Raw genomic sequence first — 27,183 nt, 5'->3', positions numbered from 1 at the left:
ATTTCCTCAATTGGACAGTGCCTTGTCTCAAACGCTTCTAGGATAAAGCTGAAACATTCATCTTAAATGACCACAACAGGGCAAAAATAAAAAACCTCAGTGATGTAAATGGTAGAAAGCTCAATGGAATAATGAAAGGTTATTATTATAGGAAAAGTCAGCAACCATGGCTTATCTCCAAAAGAGAAAAAATAATGTAGACGAACTGGCATAATTCTCCTGTTCCTACATGAAATCAGCCCCTTATTTTGATTTTTTTTTGCATTTTACAATTATATGGATGGGGGACCAGGTAAATGTGGGCAGGCTCAGCAAAGGCTCCCTTTGAACCAGGAAAGAGCTCTTCAAGGTCAGAGCTGACTTGGGGGGGAAGGGTGGGTGAGTGATGTCTGCGCCCTGAACGTAATGAAAGACAGCTGTGTTAACTCAGACTTCAAGATAATCATGGCTTTGGAAGAAAGAAAATGGGACAATATCATGAGTTTTTGGAAAATTACTTTACACTCATATGTATAAAGGAAATAAAAAATAATTCTCTCTCCATCCATATCCTTTTCCACCAGCATATGTGAAAAGTGAACATTTAGATGAGCTCATGTCTAGTCAGAAACTTTTTCCAAGCATGTAACAAATGTTTATTACTTTAACTAAAACTAGATTCACACATGACTTCATGTTGAAAAAGTGAGAACAAGCTCTCAAGAAACCACTCAAGCTAATCACTAATATTAATATACCAGAGAATTGACTGTCTGGCAAAGGCACTTGGAAAAAACACTGGACAGGCGAGACAGTGTTTATAAAAATCGTTCAGAACTGAAATTTATGCACATATGTAGATAAGGCACTCAGGAAGGAGAAATTTATTGATAATTAATGTGGAAAAAAATCTTCCAAATTGGCAATGTGCTAGATTTTACACATATATCCTAAAATATATGAGCATTAAGAAATGATTTTTAAAACATTGGTTTCAGAACAGAATGAAATCAAAATGTTAACACTGATAGGTGCTTATTGCTGCATTTCAGAATTTTCTCTAATAGCCATATATTAAGCTGTGATCATTTTTTAAAAGCCTATTGGTCAAGGAATATTCAACCCAAAGAGATGACCAATGCCTCTGTTTTTCAGACACTTACAACTTAGTTTGGAAAAGAACCTCCACACCTAGAAAACATGAGAGATGATGGAGACGCCGACCCACGGGTATGGAAGGTGGTGATCCATGCCCAGACAGCACCGCTGCCTGTGTAATCCAGTTAATCCCCCATGCGTCGCTGCCCTGTGGTGGAGTGCTGTTTTGTGCACATGTGTGTGGTCTTCCAAACAGACTATAAACTTCTAGTAACAAGCACCTTCTTCCTTGCCTACATGGTGCCAACGAGGCTGCTCAAAAATATTTGCTTAATGACGGTCCTAGGAATTCAGAGAACAAACACTACAGAGTGAACTTGGTTGAAGTGATCTACAAGAGTCCAAGCATGTTTATTTTTTAATGTTTTCAATTGAGAGAACTTTAAACATATACAAAAGAGAACAGAATAATCTAGTGAACCCCAGGTGCCAATCAACGCATACCAATCCTATTTCATTGATCAGCCTATCTGTCCCCCTGCCACATTAATCTGAAGCGAGTCCTATACATCACAACATCACATCATTTAATTCATAAACATTCCAATATGTATCTCTAACTACAGGAACTCTTCTTAAAAATATGCACTCACAAAAAATTAGTACTTCTCATTATCAAATGTCTGGTCAGTGACCAAATTTCCAACTGTCTGATAAATACTGTTTTCTTTTTTTTTTTTTTTTTTGAGATGGAGTCTTGCTCTGTCGCCCAGGCTGGAGTGCAGTGGCGCGATCTCAACTCACTGCAAGCTCCGCCTCCTGAGTTCACGCCATTCTCCTGCCTCAGCCTCCCGAGTATCTGGGACTACAGGTGCCTGTCACCACTCCAGGCTAATTTCTTTTTGCATAAATACTGTTTTCACAGTTTTATTAGGATCCAAATGAGACTCATACGTGGCAGTTAGTTGATATGACTCTCGAATATCTTTTAATTCAGAGTTTTTTTCTTTTCCGTTGCAATTTGTGTGTTGAAGAAACTGGGTCATTTGTCCTGTAGAGTAGCCCACAGTCCAGATTTTGTTGGTTACACCCCTGTGGTGTAGTTTAACATGTGCCTCTGTCTTGGATCTTTTACAAATAGTTTATTGCATATAGAGGCATGTAGATCCAGAGGTGATTTTTTTGGCTTGACCGCATCATCGATGGTAGTTTGTATTTCCATTGGGAGGCACATAATACCTGGCTGAATCTCATGCTCATCATGTCAGCAGCTCTTGGGGCTCACCACATAGATCCATTAAATCATTCATTAGGGGCTGAAGGATGGTAATATTCTCATTCTGTTACTCCCTCTTGCTTATTAGGTAGAATATTTCTACAAACAAGACTTCCCTTCAACTATTTGATCATCCTAAAGTTCATAAGTGACAAGGCAAAATAAATGTGAGATACTGAAACTTAATTCATCTACAAAATAGTAAGCTAGTTTGCTAGCATCTTTCACCTGTTTTTTTTTTTTTTTGTCAATCCATTGTTATTTTGTAGTGTCACTATGAATTCATCAATACAAACTTAGTTTTTGTGTTTTGATCCAGTGCAATTATCACCCTTATTGATGCTCACTGTTCCATCTTTGGCCAGCCAGTGGGAGACCCTTCAACTTGCTTCTGAGTTCTTTTGGAAATAATCCTAGACTATTCGATAGCTTTCTTGCTCTCTGTATAAGATGTTTCAAGTTAATTAGTTTATTACATTTCCTACTCCAGACTTGGAATCAGCCACTTCTCCAAGGAGCTCTGGTGCCTTTTGGTGTTTCAGACCACAATCTCATTGCTAGTGGTGTTTTTGCTAATGAATTGATTATTACTTCTAGCTTTTTTTAAAAAAAATGCTTATTTGCTTAAGATAATATACATGGGTTCATTCTGATATTTCCAATTAAATTCAGGAACACAGAGTTGTTAAACTTAAGAATCCTAATTTTTAAGAATGCTTAGAATGACAATTAGAATCTCTCGCACACACACCAGTCTCAGAATAGTAATACCAACACTATCACCACCAATACGATTATTGTAGACAGTTTTGTTGTGGTTGTGGAGTTTTTGGTGGTTCTTTTTGTTCTTAGGGTATATTTTACTAACACTGCACAAATTACAGTGTTTTTAAGTCACTTGGAATAGCTATTAGCTGTGTGGCTCTGCCACCAGCTCTCAATCAGGTGTGAGAGAAGTTAAAGCTGAAGAATGGAGACAAGAGGCAGGCTGATAGACTAAATGAGGAAGGGGGAGGAGTGGTGTGAGCATGGCCTTCTGGTGGCATAAGAAGAGTCTAGCCCAACTGCAGTTGGGGATCTGAGCCCAAGAAGAGGACATAATGGAGGGTGAAGAAGTTTGTTGTGTTCAGCTAAGTATCAGGAAGACACACGTGGATACTCTGAAGTGGACCTTTGGGAAAATTAATTAGTTAGCACAATATTTACTAAATTAGAGACAGGAAAGACTGAAGACAGAGACATCTTCTAGAAGACAATTCAAGTTATCCAGTCCATTCATTTATAGTTTAAGTGGTACCAGATATTATGCTAGGCATGAAAGGCCTGGCGATGAACCCCAGTGAGGCTCACAGACTACTGTACTCAAGACAAGTGCTCTGAAGTATCTTAAGTTCTATACAGTTTGAGTATCCCTTATCCAAAATGTCTGGGACCAGCAGTGTTTCGGATTGTTTTTATATTTTGGAACATTTACATATACATAATGACATATCTCGAGGATGGAACCCAAGTCTGAACATGAGATTCATTTAGGTTTCATATACAAAATTTATATATAGCATGAAGGTAATTTTATACAATAGTTTAAATAATTTTGTGCTAGAAACAAAGTTTGTGTGAATACCGAACCATCAGAAAGCAAAGGTGTCACTATCTTAGCCACCCATGTGGGTGATCAGTGCTAGTTTGGCACCACCACCATTCCTGACTCTGAATTTATATGCTACCAATATGCAATCATTTTCCTACACCTATTCACACATAAGTACTTAACAGGAAAAAAGATGACATGCCATTTATACAGTGAAAAAGCATAGTAAGTTCCAGGTAACTAAGTACAGTGGCATCACCAGAATATCTGTCGCATCTGCTACAGTCTCCCCCTACAACGTTGTGTTTTGATTAAAAGGCTACTATACACTATATTTTATTTTCAGGGGTGAGAATAAACATCAAAAGTAGTTGAGGGTCCAGAAGTGGGTCCTCTAGGGATGAGGAGGCATTCTTCTGGATGGGCTTTTAATGTTTTCTCCACAATCATCTGCCTCATTAACAAGAGTTTTTGTCTTAGAAATCTTTGCTTTTATAAACTAATACGATTTCTTGTTCTGTTTTGAATGCACACTGATCTACACTTCAATAAGCCCATCACATATTTTCGCCATGTCATCTCTAGGCACTTTTTCTACAGTGTTATCATCTTCATTATCACTTATATAAGATCACCTTGATTCAGAAACATTTTAGCTATTTCAATTCGCCATTGGTTCATGAATGAACAACTGGGGCCTCTTCATCAATGTTAAAAACTTCAGTATCCACTTCTTCCAGCTCATTGATGGACTCTGAAGATAAACATGCAAACAATTTTTGTATTTACAATGAGGTCAGACATCATTTTCTTCTCACTTGACATACAGAATCCTTCAAAGTCACCACTTGTTCACCATCATCACTAAACATAGTCAGAGGTTAGAGGTTGTGCCAGGCATGCACAGCTGTGTCTTTAGTCACTGTGTTTCCAGTGTTGGCAGCAGTACATCCTTCATGCTGAACATCCTTCATGCTAAACTGCTTTTGAAAACTTCACTGCTGCTAGCATGCTGTTCAAAAAAGTGTTTTTAACATTTATTCCTCATTGACCTAAGAATATCCTTTATTAATGGATCTAAGAATTGATTCCTCATTGATCTAAGAATAGCCTAAATTAATGAAGTCACATTTGAGGGAAAGTACATGGCATAATCATTATTTTTTATGAGAATTTCAGCTGGAAGATGAGCAGAAGAGTCGAAGAAAACAAAATCTTGCCATCATCGTCTAGTCCAGCTTCCCTGAAGTGAGCACAAGCCCCCAGTACAAAATGTTTACGAAACTAATCAGAAAAGATGATATGGTGATCCATGGCTTTTTGTTAGCATAATAATGGAATGTTAAGAACTGCACTCCTTTAAAATAGTGAGGATGCATTTGCTTTGCACAGCAAAATTTCATTTATGTGTGCCTGTGGCATTAGCACAGCCCAGCATGGTTATTCTGTCCTTGGAACCAGTAATTCCCATAGGAGCTGTCTCATCAGCTCTAGTCAGTGTCTTTCTGGGGCTGTAACTACAAACAGTAATGTTTTTTCATCCACATTATAGACATGTTCTGGCATCAAATTTTCATCAGCAGTGACCTTGGCAAACTTGTCAATGAATTTCTCCACTGCTTTGTGGTCAGCAGAGCTTTATCACCACAAATCTTTAAAAATTTAATGTTGTGTCTTTTCTTAAATTTCTTCAATCAACCTGTTGAAAATACGCAGCTCCCTTCCATTTTCAGTTTATGATAGATCTTTGCTTGTTTCATGATCAGCATACCATTAAGTGGCATGTGTTCACTGCATCACTGATGGATCCACTCTATACACAATTGAGATCTTTACTTTTAGCTTCATGCAATGTTCTCCTATTTTTCAGTAACTTCTGCTCATTGCTTTCTGCACAGATCTTCAACAGTTTATCCTTCTGTTTCTTCAGGTCATCTATGGTGATCATTCTAACACCATACCCTTCTGTAAGACAGTTCACACTTACACCACTGCCCAGCTTCTCCAACAGCTTCACTCCATGCTATAGATAAACATAAATGACTTCTCTTTTTTATCACTGTTACCCAAGGAGGTATCTGCATGCCTTTTGGACATTTTCAACAATACCTTTAAACCACAGAGCACAGAATAAGCAAACACACACAATAAGTAATGCATGTATGTCTTGGCCCATGTGGGCATTGTGGGGAACCTCCCATTGGTGCGTCCAGCCTGCACACATGCCATTTTATTGCCCTTTGTGGGCATGCTTGCATGGAGGAATCTCGGCATGTGTGGAAAATATATATCACAGCTGAAAGCTGGCAGAAGGGTCTTTTTCCCTTGGGAATGCTGAATAAATCGTGTGTTGTGAGCCTGCACTTTGACTATGACTGTCACATGAGATCGAGTGTGGAATTTTCTACTTGTGGCATCATGTCAGGACTCAAAATTTTTCAAATTAATTTCTAATGGATTTTCAAATTAGGGATGCTCAACTTGTACAACAGGTAAGCACAGGATACTTTTCAATGGTATTTGGAGGGACCCTAACTAGGGTGACTGGTCATTCTGAGAGAGCATCCCTAGCAGGAAGAGATACCAGAAGGAAAACTGAGATACTTATAGAGTGGGTGTGGGGTAGCAAAACATTCTGGGATAGAAGTTGTAGGTCCAGGTCAGGCGTGGCAGATCACACCTATCATCCCAACACTTTGGGAGGCCTGGGTGAGTGAATCACCTGAGGTCAGGAGTTTGAGCCCAGCCTGGCCAATATGGTGAAACTCCATCTCTACTAAAAATATAAAAATTAGCCAAGTGTGGTGGTAGATGCCTGTAATCCCAATTAGGAGGCTGGGGCAGAAGAATCACTTGAACCTGGGAAGTGGAGGTTGCAATGAGCCAAGATCACACCACTTTACTCCAGCCTGGGTGACAGAGCGAGATTCCATCTCAATCAATCAATCAATAAGTTGTAGGTCCAGGGCAAAGGTGTAGAACAGAAAAGGCATGCCTTACTTTTGGAGTACAACTTCAGGAGGAACTCAGGTTGTAGCCAAGGACAGAGAGGTGGGCAGCAGAGGCCAGATCAAGAAGGACTTCCATGTTATGCTGAGAAATTCAGATGTAACCCAGAAGGCAACATGGAACCAACAAGAGAGTAACTCCCTCTGGTGGGAAGCTAAGAATGGACTGAGTTAGGGAGGACCGAACACACACAGCGCCATGAATAGCTGCTGCAATTTTCCAGGCATGAACCAAGGCAGACCTCTAAAACCCAAGGCATTTCCGAGGTATGCAGTGTGGTGGAGCAAGGGTGCACCAGGTTCAAACCCATGGCTGTTGGAAGAAAAGAAAGAGGACTTGTCTCCAGAAATGTCAACACAGAGAAGGGACTCTGTGGTATGACTGAACACAGTGAAGTAAGAATGGGACAAGAAGGTGTGGATGGGACAGATTTTGGGCCTGCCCTTTTGCCTGTTCCCTCTCAAACAGGTAGAAATCCACTCTGGCTCTCACTGACATCTATCACTGACAAAGATAATCTTTCAAGGATGTAGATGAGATGGTAACTGAAAAGACGTAGAATGTAAACTTGAATCCAAAATCCTAACAGAAGAAAAACAATGAACTTAGACAGACGCAAGCTCAATGCAAAGGCCATCTTCTCTGTGAATCCATCTCCTGATCCTGCCGCCCTCACATGGCTGATCATCTTGGGGCTTGTCTGCACACCTGTCCTATTCCTCTTCCTTATGCTGGTGACTTTCTCAGGGTAGGAATGGAGGGAAGGTTTAGGAGGCAAGGATACTACGGAATCCAAGACAGATTTGCACAGGTACACAAGGGGGCATAGCCACAGTAGCATGGTTTATAACAGCAAAACACTGGAAATTAACCAAACCATCTGCCAATAGAAGAATGAATAAAACAATCATTTTTCATTCATCCAATGCAATCCTCAATCAGAGCTGCATCAGCTATGCCTATATCTATCCCATTCTCAGTAAGTAGAAGTAGGATAAATATGCAACATGATCACATATGTATACAGTTCATACAAAAGAATGTCACATATTGTTGGTGAATATTTACCATTAGGAAACATGCATGTGGGGGTAGGGTGGAAAGAGGTTGGTTGGGATGGGGGAGCAGAACACAAGTCTTCAGTTATACCTCTAATAGGCTTTGCACACGTATGTTTATTGCAGCACTATTCACAATAGCAAAGACTTGGAACCAATCCAAATGCCCATCAGTGGTAGACCGGATGAAGAAAATGTGGCACATATACCCCATGGAACACTATGCAGCCATAAAAAAGAATGAGTTCATGTCCTTTGCAGGGACATGGATGAAGCTGGAAACCATCATTCTCAGCAAACAGAGGAACAGAAAACCAAACACCACATGTTCTCACTCATAAGTGAGAGTTGAACAATGGGAACACTTGGACACAGGGAGGGGAACATCACACACCAGGGCCTTCAGTGGGTGGGGGTCAAGGGGAGGGATAGCATTAGGAGAAATACCTAATATAGATGATGGGTTGATGGGTGCAGCAAACCACCATGGCACATGTGTACCTATGTAACAAACCTGCATATTCTGCACATGTATCCCAGAACTTAAACTATAATAAAAAAAAAAACTAGAAGTAAATATGGAAAAATGTGATAAAGTTGCCTTTACTTTTTATTATGTCTGAAATATTTGACATAAAAATTCTCAACTGATATTATGACCTAATTTTTATTGTAATCTAAAGATAAATATTGTAATCTAAATTTGTCCTTCCTTTTCATAATAAGTACAGGTAGAAGCTTGCCTGTATCTAATTTCACAGCAATGTAAAAACAGGTTAAGTACTTATTTTTTTTCCTATTTACCTGAAATATCTGCTTCAGGGAGAAAAGGGCCCTTCTCAAATCTCGTCCACTGGAGTTGTATAGTTTTTCTGAAATAAAGAATAAAACATATAAATTAATTAGACTGACTCAATTGACAGTGAAAACACAGAGAGGATACGAATGATAATAAAACTACCCTGGGAAAGGTAATGAAAGCCTTTTCATTTCATTCAGGATACAGACCTTACCCCGAACCATACGAAGAATGTTGTATATACATATCTGGTGTGTGACAGGTGGCATGGAAGAATGTGTGGATGGGACAGATTTTGGGCCTGCCCTTTAGCCTATTCCCTCTCAAACAGGTAGAAATCCGCTCTGGCTATCACTGACAACTATCACCTAGATTTTTCACCCTCATCTCCCATCCTTCCTCTCTCCAGATCTCTATTTCCAGCTGTTTGCAGACTCTATTTTCCAGTTTATAGACTATTTCCACTTGGTGGCCAACTATACCCAGAAAAATCCATGCAGCCAGAATAGAATCCATCCTTCTACCTCATGCCTCCCTTGCCTTACAGGCCCTGCACCCCCATGCTTTCTGCATCTCCTGTTCCTGGGGTGTGCTGGCTGCCTTGAGCACTTCTCAGGTCCTAGGGCTCCCTAGGTAGCACGGGAGACCCAAGGGCAGCATGGCAGCTCTATGGATTAGCTGGCTCCTTCTAGTCACATGAGGGCCTCTGGACAGGAAGCCAGCCTTAGCTCTGCCTGGGCCTGGGTTCTCACTCATGTTCAAGGATGGTCCTGGCCATGGGCAAGGCAGATGAAAGATCCCAATCTTGGAATTCTCTGGCTGAAGACTTGGGCTGACTTCCATAAGCCCACTGTTGAGCAGTCACATTTCAAATATGAGTTAGACCAGGCCTCAGGAAGAAGGAGATGAGCTTAATACAGGGCCCATCCTCCAGAGGTCACCATATAGCTGGAGAGACAGATGAGTATGCCACAATTACTAGCTGGCCAGAGTGATGTTGCTGCAAGGTGCTGAAGACACACCGGAGGGAGTCCTGTTCTGGTTATGCAGGACACCAAGGAGCACAGATCCTGCTTAGCCTCCCAGCACCCACACTTGGTCCAGATCCAGGTGGCTTGGGTGCGCAGAGGGTTGCATTCCTAGCACCCGATGCCAGACTTTTCCAATAGAATCACCCAACGCAGGTTTACTGAGCACCTGCTGGGTACAGTTCGAGGCACAAGGATACCACAGTGAAGAATGGAATTATCAGGAGCAAAGGCTAAGTAATCAGACTGCCTGCATTCCAAACCTGGTATCACCATTTACCAGCTATGTGACCTTGAACAAAACACTTTACATATCTAAGCCTTGGATTCTCCATCTATAAAATGGGAACAGACAATATTAGAAGAAAATGGGTTCTGTGTTAAATTAAGCATGTATACTATGGAGTGGAATGCAAAATATCATTTAAAGTGTTTAGATATAATAAAGGCATTCAAAGCAATGTCACGTCGTTGGCCAACCACCTTGGGCTTCAATTCTAACCTAAAGGGATACAGGGCAGAGCCACAATCCCCCCTTGTGCAAGTGGCATGGAACAAATGGCCCCAGAAGAGTTTGCAGAAGTCTAGTGACAGAAAGGATATGCTGATTTTTCACAGTGGCCCAGGAAGTGGATAGGCCCCCACTGAGAGAGATTTAACAGGACACAGGTAGGTAAAGCTCAGTATTTGCTTGGCAGTCGTTTCTTCAAAGGCCTCCCTACCAGACATATTGCCTTCTGGCAAAGAACAGAGGGGTCCTGTGGAAACTCCCACTTGATGACATCACTTCCCCATTTAAACCCTTCAGTGGCTGCCCACTGTAGCCAGAATGAAATCCAAAATCCTTTGCATGGTCTGCCAAGCCCTCGGTCACACAGCCCCCTCCCTTGCTGTATTACAGACACTGTGGTTTTCTCTCACATCCTGGGGCAGTCCAGGCTCCTCCAAACTCACAACTTAATACATATTGTTGCTAAGTGGCAGAGGCAAGATGCTGTGGGGTGGGGGTCTGGGGAGTGGTATGTGACTCCAAAGATTCCCTGTTTGACCACTATGGAATCTACCACCTTTAAACACAATATGCAGCCCACAAACACTTGCTAATTATGAAGAGTTGTGATTAAGAGAAAAATGCATCACCTTCCTAAAAAGTAGGAGCCTAGAAAGCTCCAGAGGAATCAAACATCCCCAATCTGAACATCTAATTCGTCTCTGACCCTAAAAAACAAGGCCCCAGTGACTCTCAGGTTGACCTCTAAAGAGTTTGTGTGGCCTCAACATATGAGTAATAAATAGAGTGGGTTTCCCACTGCATCATGCCTGGAATAGAACCCTGGTCTCTGGGGTGATCACACTTCTTCCAGCTTTCACAGCTAACATCTGAGAATACCCAAATCCCAGAGAAACAGACTCTGTTTTTTGCCAATACTACTTCTAATAAATAAGAATAAAACTATCAAGTGAAAGCATGGGCCATGTATACCCCCAAAGAAGTGGACCAGATATATCCTATCCAGGAAGAACATCAGTAGAAGAGAGTCAATTCCAGGTAACTCTTAAGTCAATAGGCTGCCGGGCACTGTGGCTCAGGCCTGTAATCCCAGCACTCTGGGAGGCCGAGGCAGGTGGATCACTTGAGGTCAGGAGTTCAAGACCAGTCTGGCCAACATAGTGAAACCCCGTGTCTATTAAAAATACAAAAATTAGCCAGGCATGGTGGCACACGCCTGTAATCCCAGCTACTTGGGAAGCTGAGACAGGAGAATCTCATGAACCTGGGAGGTGGGGATTGCAGTGAGCTGAGATCACATCACTGCACTCCAGCTTAGGTGACAGGGCAAGAACCTGTCTCAAAAAAAAAAAAAAAAAAAAAAAAAAACCAGCAATAGGCTTGCATTACTTGCATTAGACCTTACTTGTTAGCAGATGACAAGCAGAAATATGTCATAAGTAGACTCAAAATATCACAGTTAAAGTCTCCTTTAGTTACTAGTGACATATTACTGTTTCTGATTCATCTAAATGAAGATCATCATTAGTTATGTTCTGATCATTAAAGTTTTACTACTTGGTGCTGTAGTAAAAATAATCAGTTTTTAAAATACAAATTAAATATTAGTAGAAAAAATCAGCTGAGAATGACTGCTAATATTTTGTTGAAAATTTCTGCATCTTTAATCATAAGAAATACTGGTTTATAGTTTCTTTTCTTGCAATGGTGTTGATATTGAGACAATGTGAATTTTGTGAGTTGGGGGTACTCCTTCCCCTTCTGCTTTCAGACTTTGTGTTATTTATTCAATTTCTTATGTATAGACTTTGTGTTATTTATTCAATTTCTTCATTAATATAGGGCTATTCTGATTGTCTCTTTGTTCTTCAATGAAGTTTGTTAATTTGTGTCTTTCAAGGAATTTGCTCATTTAAGTTGTTCATATTCTCTGTCATCCTTTTATTAACTGTAGCAATGTCCTTTTATACCTGGTATTGGTAATTTGTGTCTTCTGTTTTACTTGATTAGTCTGACTAGAAATCTATCAATTTTATTTTAGCGTTTTTCAAGAATCAGATATTGATTTCATTAGAGGTTTTTTCCTACTGCTTTTCTGATTTCTATTTCATTATTTTATTTCGTTTGCTTTGAGTTTAGTTTGCTCTTCTAGTTTCTTCAGGTAGAAATTTAAATGATTTGAGACCCATCTTGTTTCTAATAGAAGTATTTAATGCTATAAGTTCATCTCTAAGTACTGCTTCAACTGCTTCCTGTAAATTTTGATATATTGTTTTCATTTTCATTTATTTGAAAATTTTATTAATATTGAATTCAGAGGGGAATAACTTAACCTTGTGATTTTTCTGACCCATGGTTTATTAAAGTGTATTGTTTAATTTCCAAATATTTAGAGATTTTCCAGATATCTTTCTGTTACTCATTTCTAATTTAATTTCTTTGTGGTCAGAACATACACTTTATCAAATCTTTTAGATTTATTAAGGCTTATTTTATGGCCCAGAATATGGCTTATCCTGGTGAATGTCTCATGTACACTTTAAAAGAACTTGTATTCTGCTGTTATTGAGTGGCTGTTCCATAAATATCCACTAGATCAAATTGAGTGATAGTGGTATCCACATCTTCTATATTTTTACTGACTTTCCATTTACTTGTTCTAGAGATTAGTGTGAAAGGAGAGTTGAAGTCTCCAACTATTACAGTGGATTTGTGTATTTCTTCTTTCATCTTTATGAGTTCCTGCTTTAGGTGCTTTAAAGTTCTGTTGGTAGGTGTGCTTACATTTGGGATTGTTGTGACTTCTTGGTGTATTGACCTTTTATCACTATGTAACACCTCTCTTCATCCCTGTCAATATTCCTTGTTTTAAAGTCTACTTTTCTGATATGAATATGGCCACTTTGGGTTAGTGAATGTGTATCTTTTTCCATCCTTTCATTTTTAAACTATCTATGTAGAATTTCTTATATAGTTGCATCTTGCTTATATGCAATCTGACCATTGTCTTCTAATTGCTATGCATTCACTGTATTTTTAACCTCTACGACATCAGAACTTACTCTTCAGTGGCACTAGAACCAAAGACCTCATGCAGGTTCTGACGCCATCTCGAACTCTTTGATAAAAAGCATCCTTCTACAAACGCCAAAGATATCTCCCAGTGGTGCCAAAAACCTCTTTTTTGCCAAGTGTCATTTAATTAAAATAAACTACAATTTCTAATCAAGAAGTACTTTTCATTCCAACTCTTTAATTTTCAAGACAAAACCTTTACAGTCATTTGTTTAAATTGTCTATTTCAAACAAAACTGAGTAAGAAAATATGTAGTACTGTTCCCAAATAATGATTTTTGTTGTTTTAAGCAAGAGAATTCTCACTACAGACTTTGGAGATTCACAAATGGTAATGTAAGTTTTGTTTTTCAATATCAAAGCTCAAAAGAACAGCTAATCTATATAAAAATATTACCTATTTTGGCTGAAATGTCCCTTAAAATGCTTTTCTTTTTAATTCCCTATGGTATAAAGCACCAGACAAGGTCTTGATCAGAAATCCTACCATGTGGCATCTGTTACATTGTAACTTTTTTTTATCCTTCATACAAATGGCTAGCAGTGATATTTCATTTTTTGACAGATACCTTCTCTTGAACTACTGCAAACCTTTAATATTTATAAGCATTCAATATTTTAACAAATGTTATGCATTAGTCCCTGTATCACATGAGAGCAATACTAGAGTCATCATCATGGTTGATATAAAAGTAACAAAATATTTATTTAAAGGAATATTACTCTAGAGTACTGTCTTTGGAAAGACAATTCCATCACACATTCTCTCTCTACAAAGAACAATACTGTGGTTTAAAATGAAATCATAGTGCTTTATTAAAACTCAAAGCTGCCTGCTATGTTTAAAACAGTGGTACCAAAAAGCCTCTCTGCCTAAACCTATCTTATTCTGTTGATTCATAACATACATTTTAAGAGACACCTCAGTCTACCTAGAGGCTTAGGAAGGATTAGGATGCAAGATGTTTGTAAATGACATATAATTTGTCATTTTACATGAGGTACAATTTCTGCTGGTAGAAGAGGATCCAGCAGGCATTTCACTATGTCAGACATCATGCCCAAACCAGCAACTTTGATGTGACAGCCCTTTGATGTGGTTCAAGAGAGGCCCACACAGGCCAAAGGAGAAATACTTCCTCCCACAGCCCAGGTCCTGGGTTCCTTGCTGCAGGACTAACAATGCCATGGGAGGTGTCGTCTGGAGCTTTATCTGCTGGGTAACATGCCAAGTTCAAGAAACCAGGCATTCCATTTGTGTTGTATCCAAGTTTTACCACACAGAAACTTCACCAAGGCTGTGCAGGCCTCTCCTTCAGCTGAGACTAGAATGTGAAGGGCTCACCCAGGAACGGTACCTGGCCTGCCAGATTCCCAAAGACATTCTTTATATCACTCTTGGATCAATTTCCTATGGAACTCCAATCACCCCTTCTTTAGAAGCAGCCTGTCTATGTAGATTCAGATATTTTCAGTCTGGGTTATGCAGGTGTGTGCAAGGATTCCTCGAGGTAGGATGACTGACAGACATCATGCTCCCTAGTTCTGCAATCCAATTCTCTGCTCTGCAGGCTGTGCTCACTGTGTGGGTCTCCCACATGTATATGTGGGTCTGTGTGTGTGCAGATGCATGTGCACATATGACTTCAATCTGTGGTTGGCACAGCCCAGTTGCAGGTCCACCGACCCACCAGCTACATGCAATATACTGTATAGACTGTTCTAACAGCTCCTGAATCTCAAGGAAAGGAATTCAAGTGTGCCCACTGCCTGAAAATCAGGCAAAGCAAAATAAAGTAGATTCCACATGTGGTGCAGAAGGGGGCTGGAGACTACCCTAAGCCAGCAAGAGGGCAGCTGCAGAGGCTTCACCTATATGCGAATCCCAAACTTTTCTCATGAGGTCGCAGAGGTTCTCCTTGCTTCTCTTTGCTCACCTTGGCCATGAACACATGTCAGTGAGAGTAGTACAGCTCCAATCAGGGGAGGCTGCAGGGGAGCAGATGGTTCCTACCATCCCAGACTCACCTGGAGAGCTCTAAATCAGAGCATCAAGGAAAAAGAGGTGCTGAGCAACCAAAAGATGACATGTGGGTCCCTTCCTGGTGAATGTCAAAAAAGCATAAAAAGGCCAGGCACAGTGGCTCGCACGTGTAATCCCAGCACTTTGGGAGGCCAGGGCCGGCAGATCGCTTGAGCCAAGAAATTTGAGACTAGACTGAGCAACCTGGTGAAATCCTGCCTCTATAAAAAAAAAATACAAAAATTAGCCAGGGGTGGTGGCCTATAGCCCCAGCTACTTGGGAGGCTGAGGTGGGAGGACTGCTTGAACCCAGGAGGTCAAGGCTGCAGTGAGCCGTGATCATGCCACTGTACTCCAGCCTTGGCAACAGAGCGGAGGTGACAGGGCTGTCACATCAGAGTTGCTGGTTTGGGCATGATGTCTGACATAGGGAAATGCCTGCTGGATCCTCTTCTACCTACCAACAGAAATTGTATCTCTTTCTCAAAAAAAAAAAAAAAAAGTGTAACAGTAAAACTCAAAGCAGAAATGTGGGGCTGAGATCAAACTGGAGTCATTAAGATTTGCCTTTCTCCTGAAGCTCTGGGACTGCCAGGTGGGAGGTGTGCAAAGAGGTTCCCCGAGCACAGCCCCAAGGGGTGGCCAGCAGCCAATGAGAGCTAAGGCTGCAGAAGGTCCTGGGGAAGTACTGCTGATTGCTGATTCCAGCAGCTGGGGAGAAGCTGGGGGCAGGTTGATTTTACATCCCTTACTTTTAGGTTAAGTACAGCTTGCACTTGGCCAATAAATAAATGAAGAAATATATGCATTTATTTTCCCACCACTTCCAAATTAAATCTGCCTGGGGTATACTCATTTGGGTAGCATTAGCCTTTGAGTAAATGCAATTAGAAGCCTATCTTTGGTAACGACAAGAAGGTGTAATCAGAACATTATTTGTGGAAGTCTTTGGAACTGCCCCTCCATCCTTTCTTGCCATGTTTCTTGCCTTTTAAAATGAACTATGTCCCTTTAATAGTTGCAGTCATGTATTATACTGTAAACTAGCTTGTAATAACAAGAGTAGAGGGCAAAGCATTGGAGACCCCTGGGGACCATTCCTGCTTTGTCTCAAAACCCCTTTGTGGCCCACAAAGATCAGTGCTGAAAAGTACAGCCAAAGGGGTGCTATGCTTCCTGTTCAGCCAAGAGCACAATGAAGAAAACTTCAGTGTGTGGGGAAAGACAGACCAGAACATTAATTAGAAGGGCCCAGTGAGAAAAATGAGAACAAATTTACATCAATGAAAGAATATGTAGGGGGAGGAACCAAAATCCCCTTCGAGAACGGAAGTAGGGGAGTGAAAGATACATCTACAGTATCACGCTTTGGGGCCTATAAAAATCGCTGAACTGTGAGACTAATAATTACAGCACACGCTTCTCTCATCAAGTGTCAAACACATTAACCAAGCTCCCCGTGGGAAAACCTGGACCACGTCCCCAGAGCCTCTCCTCTGCTCAGGGGAGACAATAACTTTCCTTTTTCCCCTGGGCTGCTGCAAAGTATACCACTTTTCAAGAGGAGATTTATTCATAGGCGCAATGTCCAGGCCTACATTGACAGTCTGTTGGCAGCAGCTATTGACGATACAACCATCATGGTTTTTCAGATGCAGCCATGAGAAATTAGCTCCTTATCTGCCAGGCATTTAGCTGTGTGCCATTTGCTCTTCAGACACCAGTCAGAGAGACTTGGTGAAAAACAACTCTGTGAAATACGACCCACGACAGCCTCTAGAAAATGAGTGGCCAGGCTTAGGTGACGCCCATTTCCCTAGCCAGGAAGCATGCAACCCAAGTTACTGTCAGCACTGAGTGAGGCAAGAGAATTGGACTCTAGACCTTGTTCTCATGAACTCAAATGCGGCACGTGACAAATGAACCCCCAGGAAGCATGGCTCATTTCAACCTGCAGCCTCACTCCATTATTACCTGCTGATGTTTTAAAGAGAAAATGTGGCATCATGAAAACTTTATTTTACAGTGAAAAAAAATTGCTTGGTCAGACTTTGGAAATCTTATGTTCCTGTGATTTTGAAGCTTGTTGGAGTTATGGCCTCCATATACAAGTTGTTAAAAAAAAAAAAAAAAAAAAAAAGTTCAGATACACAAGATGTTAATACAATTTCAGGGATATGGATGCCCAGAGACTTCCTGTGGTCTTTCAGGACATTCTATGAACTGCAGGGTAAAAATCATTGATCGAATCCAACATCTTCATTGAACAGGTGAAGAAATGTAGAAATGTAGGCAGAGAGGTGCCATAGATGCTGGCTCCAGAGCTGGGACTGGAGCCTCAACGAAATGTGGAAGAGTAACTGAAAATGGCTAACAGAAGTGGAATTGGCCATATGATGTGATTGTGCAATAAAAATAAGGTAAACAACTGAGCCACTGAAACTCACTCACATCCTAGCCATGACATTTATGCCACCGTGTAAATTCAGAGAGAAAACACACACATGCCAAAGCAAAGGCTTTGCTTTTGAGAAGTCTGACTCATCCCTTTTGTCTGTGGAGATGACTGTGAGTAGTGGAGGCTTGGGGTACCCCCCATTTAGCCTGAGGATGAGGAGGCTACAGGTGAACAATGACAAGGTCATGAGACCTGGTAAGACAGAAGACTGCTTAAGAAGAACTTATTGAAAACCCAATTCCCTTGGATTATAATCACATTTTAAATACTTATGAGTACATAAACCCTACAATAATCTTAATGACTGATTATCTACTAGGTAGGTGCTATGCTGAGCATGAGGTTATAATTGTAAATGAAAACAGTCTCAGTCGTTGGTTTATCAATTGTAACAAATGTACCACATTCATGCAAGATTTTACTAATGAGAAATTGGGGAAGCTTGAGGGGATATATGGGAACAAACTTTTGCCCAATACTTTTTTCCATAAAATTTCGCCTATTTGGGGACACAGACATGTCCCCAAACCGTGGCAATGTCATGTGAAAAGGTGATGGTAACACTAAGGGTTCCCAGAGGAAGGAGTGGCAGAACCTGTGAGCCTGGGGCTGGAGAGTGGAGGTTCAGATGAGGTGACATGGAATAAAATGAACTACAGTGAGAAATGCTGTGCAAAGAGGGAAACTGAGGAAGAGAAAATAGTGTCCCCAGCATCTAATATTTCAATAAATGATTTAATTTTTAAGAACACGTGGAGGACTGGAAAGAACACGGGAGGATCAGATATCATCCAGATTCCTAATTCCCTCAGCAGCTGGCCTGGTCACAGCTTTACAGGTTAGCTAAACCCAAGAACATTCTGGAGTCTTGCTTTCTGTAAATGGGCCAATACGTAGCCCTACTCTACCATGTTTATTTGGCCATACTGTCAAAGAAGATGTGAAAATCACATCCATATTCATAATGGCTAAAACTTCAAAGCATCCAATATGTCCCCCACCCACAGTAGGTGAGGATACACAAACTAGTACATCCATACAATGGAGTGTTTATTATTCAGCAATAAAAGGAAATGAGCTGTCAAGCCACAAAAAGACACACAAGAAACTTAAATGCATATTGATAAGTGAAAGAAGCCAGTCTGAACAAGGCTACATACTACACATACATAGTGAACTCCATGACATTCTGTAAGTAGCATAACCGTGGAGACTGTAAAAAGATCAGTGGTTGCCTGGGGTTTGGAGGAGGGAGGGAAGGATGAACAAATGGTCCACAGGGGACTGTTCGGGCAGTGAAACTCTTATTCTGTATGATACTGTAATGGTGGATAGTACCATTACACATTTGTCAAAACCCACAGAATATACACCATAAAGAGTGAACCTTAATGTAAAGTATGGACTGCACTTAATAACTATCTGCCAATATTGGTTTATCAGTTACAACAAATGTATCACATTCATGCAAGACGTTACTAATGGGAAATTGGGGAAGACTGAGGGGGTATATGGGAACAAATTTTTGCCCAATATTTTTTTCTGTAAAATTTAAACTACTCTTCCCCAAAATGAAGTCTGCTTAAAAAATTATATCCAAAGGCAAGCCCACGGGAAGTGGGAGAGGCCCCAGGCTCATGGAGAGCACAACTCTTTACAACCCCTTCTGCAAACACATGCAGCCCCAGGCCCGGGATTTGGCATTTTCTGCCATGAATCATCGCTTATCTGTCCAGGCACACTTCTGTGATGTCCCCACACCAGGGCCAGCTCTCACCTGCACTGGTTTCCCTCCAGCCCCTGGCAGTGTCTGGCTGGGGTAGGTGCTTGGTGTTCATACTGATGGGCAAGTGTATGTGTTCTAAGGCGTGAGTTAACCTGGGATTCCATAGATGAGTTTCAGACACATCTGTATCAACTCTGAGTTCCTAAAGGGAAGGGCACAAGTAATTTTTGGGACACTGGATGTTCCAGATGCTTCTTTGTTACCTTCAGCAGGCAATCCTAACTCCTCCTGTCTTTCCTTCTTTCAAATGATCACTAACCATTCATTCTGCAACAAGGGCTATGCCAAATGGGAGAGTAAAATGATGCACGGGGCAGAACACAAGTTTCCAGGAAGCTTATAGTTCGCGGAGAGGATGATTTGTCAACAAAGAGGACAGCCCAGTATTGCGGGAGCTGGAACCCAGAAAGGTGCCAAATGAAGGAGCCCTCCCCACTTACTGTAGGAGGCAAATGGCCTTCAAAGAGCTACTCACCAAGAGGCTGCAAAAGACTTTAAGTCATAAAATTATGTATGCGGTTGCTTGCCTGTCATTACCATCTGCTGAACCCCACCCAGTTCCACACCCATTTGGTCTGGTTACCTTGGGACCCACTGGCCCCATCCTCATCTTTACTGAGGAAGAAAGCCCAAGCAAAGCCATTTATATCTCTATTCTGAATTAGTTCATAGGACACTATTCTTCCCTCTGAATTGGAGGGAGTGAGTCAGCTTTGGGGCCCCAGCAAAGTCCATTTGTTCCCGTCTTTGCATTTCCAAAACTGTCCTTTTGTGGAAGCAAAAGGGCCCAAGTCAGCTGATGAAGGCCACTTAATAGATCAAAATGCTGTTTCAAATCTGCCATTTTCCCCCCCAGAATCAAAGAATGGTAGAGAATAAAGGGTCCTCAGAGACCTCCCTCTGCAGAGAGGCTGAACTGCTCACCCAAGCCATGGAAGATCTGTGTACAGGTGCCCGGAGGAGACAGCACCGTGATGCTGTTCCTCTAAAAAGGCTGCTGACCTAGGTAATCAGATGAGTGGCATCTCAAACACAGTACAACTGCCCCAAGGCAGCCAGCAGTGTGAAAAACAGGTGACCAGGGACTTACTTCTGGCCTCTCTCTTTGGTCTCTATCTCAGGGCTGTCTCCCTGGGCCCTGAAAATGGCTTGGCCAACCGCCCTCCTCCCTTCTCCTTCTCTTTCTTTCTACATTTCTTTCTTTCTTTGTTCTCTTTTCCCATAATTAGGGATGTGGAGAACCTTAAGGTATTTTCTTTAGTGATGGACTTTTCTAATTCTTTTTCTTAATTTCCAAATTAAGTTGAAATATTTGAATGACATATTTTCTCAAGACTCATGTATTCCTTTTTCTAGTTCTATTTTTAACATTATTTATTTTTTGAGACAGGGTCTCACTCTGTCACCCAGGCTGGAGTGTGGTAGTATGAACATGGCTCACTGCAGCCTCCACCTCCCAGGCTCAAGTGATCCTCCCACCTTAGTGTCCCAAGTAGCTGGGACCACAGGTGTCTACCACCATGCCCGGCTAATTTTTAAATTTTTTGTAGAGACAGGATCTCGCTATGTTGCCAGGCTGCTCTCAAACCACTTGGCTTGTGTTGTGATTACAGGAGTGAGCCACCGCACCCATCCTGGTTCTCTTTTAAAAACAACGAAGAACACGCACCCGAGTTGGTTTTGCTTGTGAACAGGGCATCCCTCTCCTGAGATGGCCATGGCACAATGGCTGTCACTGCCCTGCAGCTGGCCCTACTCACCCCCCTACTGGCAGGGCACAAAAAGAAAGGAGGCTTCCTAAACAAACAAACAAACCTATTCTCTCTCACTCTTCTGGAAGCATCCAGGGCTCCTGGTAGCATCCACAGGAAACCATCCCTTCCAGTTGGGAGTGAGGGCCACCTCTCTGGGGAGAACATTTAGGAGACAAAAACCACCCTAGCACAAGGGCTGGAAACCACAACTACATACCACCCAGCCAGCCCCACACAGCAAAAACTACTTAGCCCTCTTATGGAGGCACCCACTGCAGCCAGGACTGACCTAGTGTTGGCCTCTGCTAAGCACCCCATTCTCCAGTCTCAGCTCAAATAACCTGCCACCCTCAGCCCCTGACTCTGTCTCCCACCTGCTCTTGGGAGCCATTTTCTCCACTTCACCTATGGCACCAGCTGTCAAAGTCCTCATCCTGACACTGTAACTGTGCCTGCTTTGCACTTTGATTTCAGGCACCATTGTGCCATGGCCTTGGACAATACCACCATCCAGACTCCTAAATCCACATTTGCATTTCAGAGGAAATTCCTCTCTGCACCTAAGTTTTCTGATCAGTAAAACAGGATTTAAAATACACATTCCAACATCCTGAAGCCACGTGATGATGAACATGATCATGTTGGAAACGCACCCGGCACAAGCTAGGTACTCAGTAAAGACTACTTTTCTTTCTCTCTCCAGCCCCTAAGGCCTCAATAACATTTCTAAAAAATACCTAATGTCCTCCATACAGTGAATAGTCAGTCCTTTCCTGGGCACTGCACTCAGGGCTATAGGATGCCTCCTGTCATCTGTCAGGTCTTCCTAACCAGGTGGTGAGACAGTCCCCTGAGCTCAGACAGCCCCAGCTGGGCCCTGGGGGTCTCTCTCCAAGGCGCAATCACTCTCCCAAAGAGACTGCCTCTTCCTTCCTGGGGTCAATGCCTGTTGACAGGGAAGATGTTCACCCTCTCTGCCCTAAGCACTTTGAGAAAAAAGAAATGAGTATCTACTCCTTGGAAAGAAGATAAGGATCATTAGCTGGGGTCAAAAGGGAACAACCCAGCATCAACCATGTCACTGTGCAGAGATGGTAAAACTCAGCAGTTCACCTGCCCCAAACCCATGGGGCCAGGATTCTTCCTTTAAATATTCTTCAAGATGGAAACAGCCACGAATCTATGGCAAGTATCACATAAAGCAAAGAAAATTGCATCAGAAAAAAGAATGGGTATTTAAAACAACTGTTTTGATGGGAGGTTATTCGGTAATGAATGGGGAAGAGAAGAACAACAGTAAAAGAATATATAGTGGCATTTTTACAAGTTCAGTACAGCTTAAACACTGGTTTTGTCTCATAACAAATTCACACCTAGCCTAAGGTTTGTATACATTAAACGGACAAGCTGTGTGCGGATCCTCCGTGGCCTCCTGACATTTTCCTCTGCATTTATTTCCAGGCTGTGTGTCCTCTGGTAAGGAGGGCTAAGCCAAGAGTGCCATGCAGTTCCAGCAAGTTGTCTCAGTGAAAACAAGAAAATGCAAAATAGCAAACATAAGGTCTCTTCCCCTTTGTTGTGACAGCTTGGTGAGTCCAACACATTTGAGAACCTCACTAGGAAACAATGTGGATATAGCTCCAAAGTTCTGCCAGACTTCAATTGCAGAAAAGAGAAAGAGAACCTGGAGTTAGAACCTCAGCTAAATTAAGTATTTCTGAGCCTAATACCTAATCAGAGTATATTTCCTGATGAAACTGACCATTTCCCTCTGTCATCTCCCATGGAATAACAGAGTTACAGAAGGGCCCATACAGAGAAGTGGGGTGGATGCAGTGGGAGGACCACCAGCACTAGGCTCAGGGGCCCAGCAGGGTGACCACAGCTCAGGCACTTACTGCCTGTGTGCTTTGAGGCAGGAACTTCAATATCTCTAGGCTACATTTTGCATGCTACAATGGTAGGATGGCTAACCGGAAAAAGAATGGTCATACAAGCTTATGGAGAACCTGGAACAACTGGAACCTCACGCTCTGCTGGTGGAATGTGAGATGCTGCAACCTCTCTAGAAAGCAGTTTGATAGTCGCTTATCAACTGAAATATACACCTACTGTTCAACCCAGCAATTCTACTTCTAGGACTTTCCCCAAGGAAAATGAAAATTTATGCACATAAAAACATTTCACCAAGATTCATAGAAGCTTTACTCAGAATGATTTTTAAAAACACCCCACTAGAAACAACTCAACTGTCCATCAGTTGGCAAACAGATAAACAAACTGTGGTACATTCATACAAGGGTGCACTAATCAGCAATACAGGCTACTGATGCATGCAGCCTAGATGAATTCTAACAATATTATGCTAAATGAAATAAGCCAGACACAAAATACCAGATACTGTATGATCCCATTCACATGAAGTTTCAGAAAAGACAAATCTGATCTATAGTCACAAAGCAGACCAGTGCTTGCCTGGATTGGGAATGGCGGAGATTGATAGGGAAAGTACACGAAGGAACCTATGGGAAAATATTTTTTGTCTTGTTTGAGACATAGTTGTCAAAAGGTGAACTGGATTTAAAACGTGTGCATTTTATTGCATGTGAAATACTCGCCAATAAGGTTGATAAAGAAAAGGAAGGTTGATTCTAGAGGATCTATAATTCAGTTTTAGTTCTAACTCTTTTTATTTTATTATTATTATACTTTAAGTTTTAGGGTACATGTGCACAATGTGCAGGTTTGTTACATATGTATACATGTGCCATGCTGGTGTGCTGCACCCATTAACTCGTCATTTAGCATTAGGTATATCTCCTAATGCTGTCCCTCCCCCCTCCCCCCACCTCACAACAGTCCCAGGAGTGTGATGTTCCCCTTCCTGTGTCCATGTGTTCTCATTGTTCAATTCGCACCTATGAGTGAGAACATGCGGTGTTTGGTTTTTTGTCCTTGTGATAGTTTGCTGAGAATGATGGTTTCCAGTTTCATCCATGTCCCTACAAAGGACATGAACTCTTCATTTTTTATGGCTGCATAGTATTCCATGGTGTATATGTGCCACATTTTCTTAATCCAGTCTATCAGTGATGGACATTTGGGTTGGTTCCAAGTCTTTGCTATTGTGAATAGTGCCGCAATAAACATACATGTGCATATGTCTTTATAGCAGCATGATTTATAATCCTTTGGGTATATACCCAGTAATGGGATGGCTGGGTCAAATGGTATTTCTAGTTCTAGATCCCTGAGGAATTGCCACACTGACTTCCACAATGGTTGAACTAGTTTACAGTCCCACCAACAGTGTAAGTGTTCCTATTTCTCCATATCCTCTACAGCACCTGTTGTTTCCTGACTTTTTAATGATTGCCATTCTAACTGGTGTGAGGTGGTATCTCATTGTGGTTTTGATTTGCATTTCTCTGATGGCCAGTGATGATGAGCATTTTTTCATGTGTTTTTGGCTGCATAAATGTCTTCTTTTGAGAAGTGTCTGTTCATATCCTTCGCCCACTTTTTGATGGGGTTGTTTTTTTCTTGTAAATTTGTTTGAGTTCTTTGTAGATTCTGGATATTAGCCCTTTGTCAGATGAGTAGGTTGCGAACATTTTCTCCAATTTTGTAGGTTGCCTGTTCATTCTGATGGTAGTTTATTTTGCTGTGCAGAAGCTCCTTAGTTTAACTAGACTCCATTTGTCAATTTTGGCTTTTGTTGCCATTGTTTTTGGTGTTTTAGACATGAAGTCCTTGCCCATGCCTATGTCCTGAATGGTAATGCCTAGGTTTCTTCTAGGGTTTTTACGTTTTTAGGTCTAACATGTAAGTCTTTAATCTATCTTGAATTAATTTTTGTATAAGGTGTAAGGAAGGGATCCAGTTTCAGCTTTCTACATATGGCTAGCCAGTTTTCCCAGTACCATTTATTAAATAGGGAATCCTTTCCTCATTGCTTGTTTTTGTCAGGTTTGTCAAAGATCAGATGGTTGTAGATATGCAGCATTATTTCTGAGGGCTGTGTTCTGTTCCATTGATCTATATCTCTGTTTTGGTACCAGTACCATGCTGTTTTGGTTACTGTAGCCTTGTAGTGTAGTTTGAAGTCAGGTAGCGTGATGCCTCTGGCTTTGTTCTTTTGGCTTAGGATTGACTTGGCGATGCGGGCTCTTTTTTGGTTCCATATGAACTTGAAAGTAGTTCTTTCCAATTCTGTGAAGAAAGTCATGGGTAGCTTGATGGGGATGGCATTGAATCTATAAATTACCTTGGGCAGTATGGCCATTTTCACAATATTGATTCTTCCTACCCATGAGCATGGAATGTTCTTCCATTTGTTTGTGTCCTCTTTTATTTCATTGAGCAGTGGTTTGTAGTTCTCTTTGAAGAGGTCCTTCACATCCCCTGTAAGTTGGATTCCTAGGTATTTTATTCTCTTTCAAGCAATTGTGAATGGGAGTTCACTCATGATTTGTCTCTCTGTTTGTCTATTATTGGTGTATAAGAATGCTTGTGATTTTTGTACATTGATTTTGTATCCTGAGACTTTGCTGAAGTTGCTTATCAGCTTAAGGAGATTTTGGACTGAGATGATGGGGTTTTCTAAATACACAATCATGTCATCTGCAAACAGGGACAATTTGACTTCCTTTTTTCCTAATTGAATATCCTTTATTTCCTTCTCCTGCCTGATTGCCCTGGCCAGAACTTCCAACACTATGTTGAATAGGAGTGGTGAGAGAGGGCATCCCTGTCTTGTGCCAGTTTTCAAAGGGAATGCTTCCAGTTTTTGCCCATTCAGTATGATATTCGCTGTGGGTTTGCCATAGATAGCTCTTATTATTTTGAGACACGTCTCATCAATACCTAATTTATTGAGTTTTTAGCATGAAGCGTTGTTGAATTTTGTCAAAGGCCTTTTCTGCATCTATTGAGATAATCATGTGGTTTTTATCTTTGGTTCTGTTTATATGCTGGATTACATTTATTGATTTGCATATGTTGAACCAGCCTTGCATCCCAGGGATGAAGCCCACTTGATCATGGTGGATAAGCTTTTGGTTGTGCTGCTGGATTCTGTTTGCCAGTATTTTATTGAGGATTTTTGCATCAATGTTCATCAAGGATATTGGTCTAAAATTCTCTTTTTTTGTTGTGTCTCTGCCAGGCTTTGGTATCAGGATGATGCTGGCCTCATAAAATGAGTTAGGGAGGATTCCCTCTTTTTCTATTGATTGGAATAGTTTCAGAAGGAATGGTACCAGCTCCTCCTTGTACCTATGGTAGAATTCGGCTGTAAATCCATCTGGTCCTGGACTTTTTTTGGTTGGTAAGCTATTGATTATTGCCACAATTTCAGAGCCTGCTATTGGTCTATTCAGGGATTCAACTTCTTCCTGGTTTAGTCTTGGGAGTGTGTATGTGTCCAGGAATTTATCCATTTCTTCTAGATTTTCTAGTTTATTTGCATAGAGGTGTTTGCAGTATTCTCTGATGGTAGTTTGTATTTCTGTGGAATCGGTGGTGATATCCCCTTTATCATTTTTTATTGCATCTATTTGATGCTTCTCTCTTTTCTTCTTTATTAGTCTTGTTAGCGGTCTATCAATTTTGTTGATCCTTTCAAAAAACCAGCTCCTGGATTAATTTTTTGAAGGGTTTTTTGTGTGTCTATTTCCTTCAGTTCCACTCTGATTTTAGTTATTTCTTGCCTTCTGCTAGCTTTTGAATGTGTTTGC

At 41.3% G+C, this 27,183-nt stretch overlaps 1 protein-coding gene across 5 annotated transcripts in view; it reads right to left on the bottom strand.

Annotated features, from left to right (window-relative positions):
- Positions 1-27,183, bottom strand: part of FHOD3 (formin homology 2 domain containing 3) — a 507,914-nt gene that overhangs the window by 279,966 nt on the left and 200,765 nt on the right. For all 5 annotated transcript variants that reach the window (XM_054461095.2, XM_054461096.2, XM_054461098.2 and 2 more), the window contains exon 4: positions 8,816-8,883. In XM_054461095.2, coding sequence (XP_054317070.2) covers positions 8,816-8,883 — 68 coding nt within the window. The remainder of the gene's footprint in view (positions 1-8,815; positions 8,884-27,183) is intronic.

Source organism: Pongo pygmaeus, chromosome 17 (assembly GCF_028885625.2).
Source record: "Pongo pygmaeus isolate AG05252 chromosome 17, NHGRI_mPonPyg2-v2.0_pri, whole genome shotgun sequence".
Taxonomy (NCBI): domain Eukaryota; kingdom Metazoa; phylum Chordata; class Mammalia; order Primates; family Hominidae; genus Pongo; species Pongo pygmaeus.
This window is presented reverse-complemented; position numbering and strand designations above follow the sequence as displayed.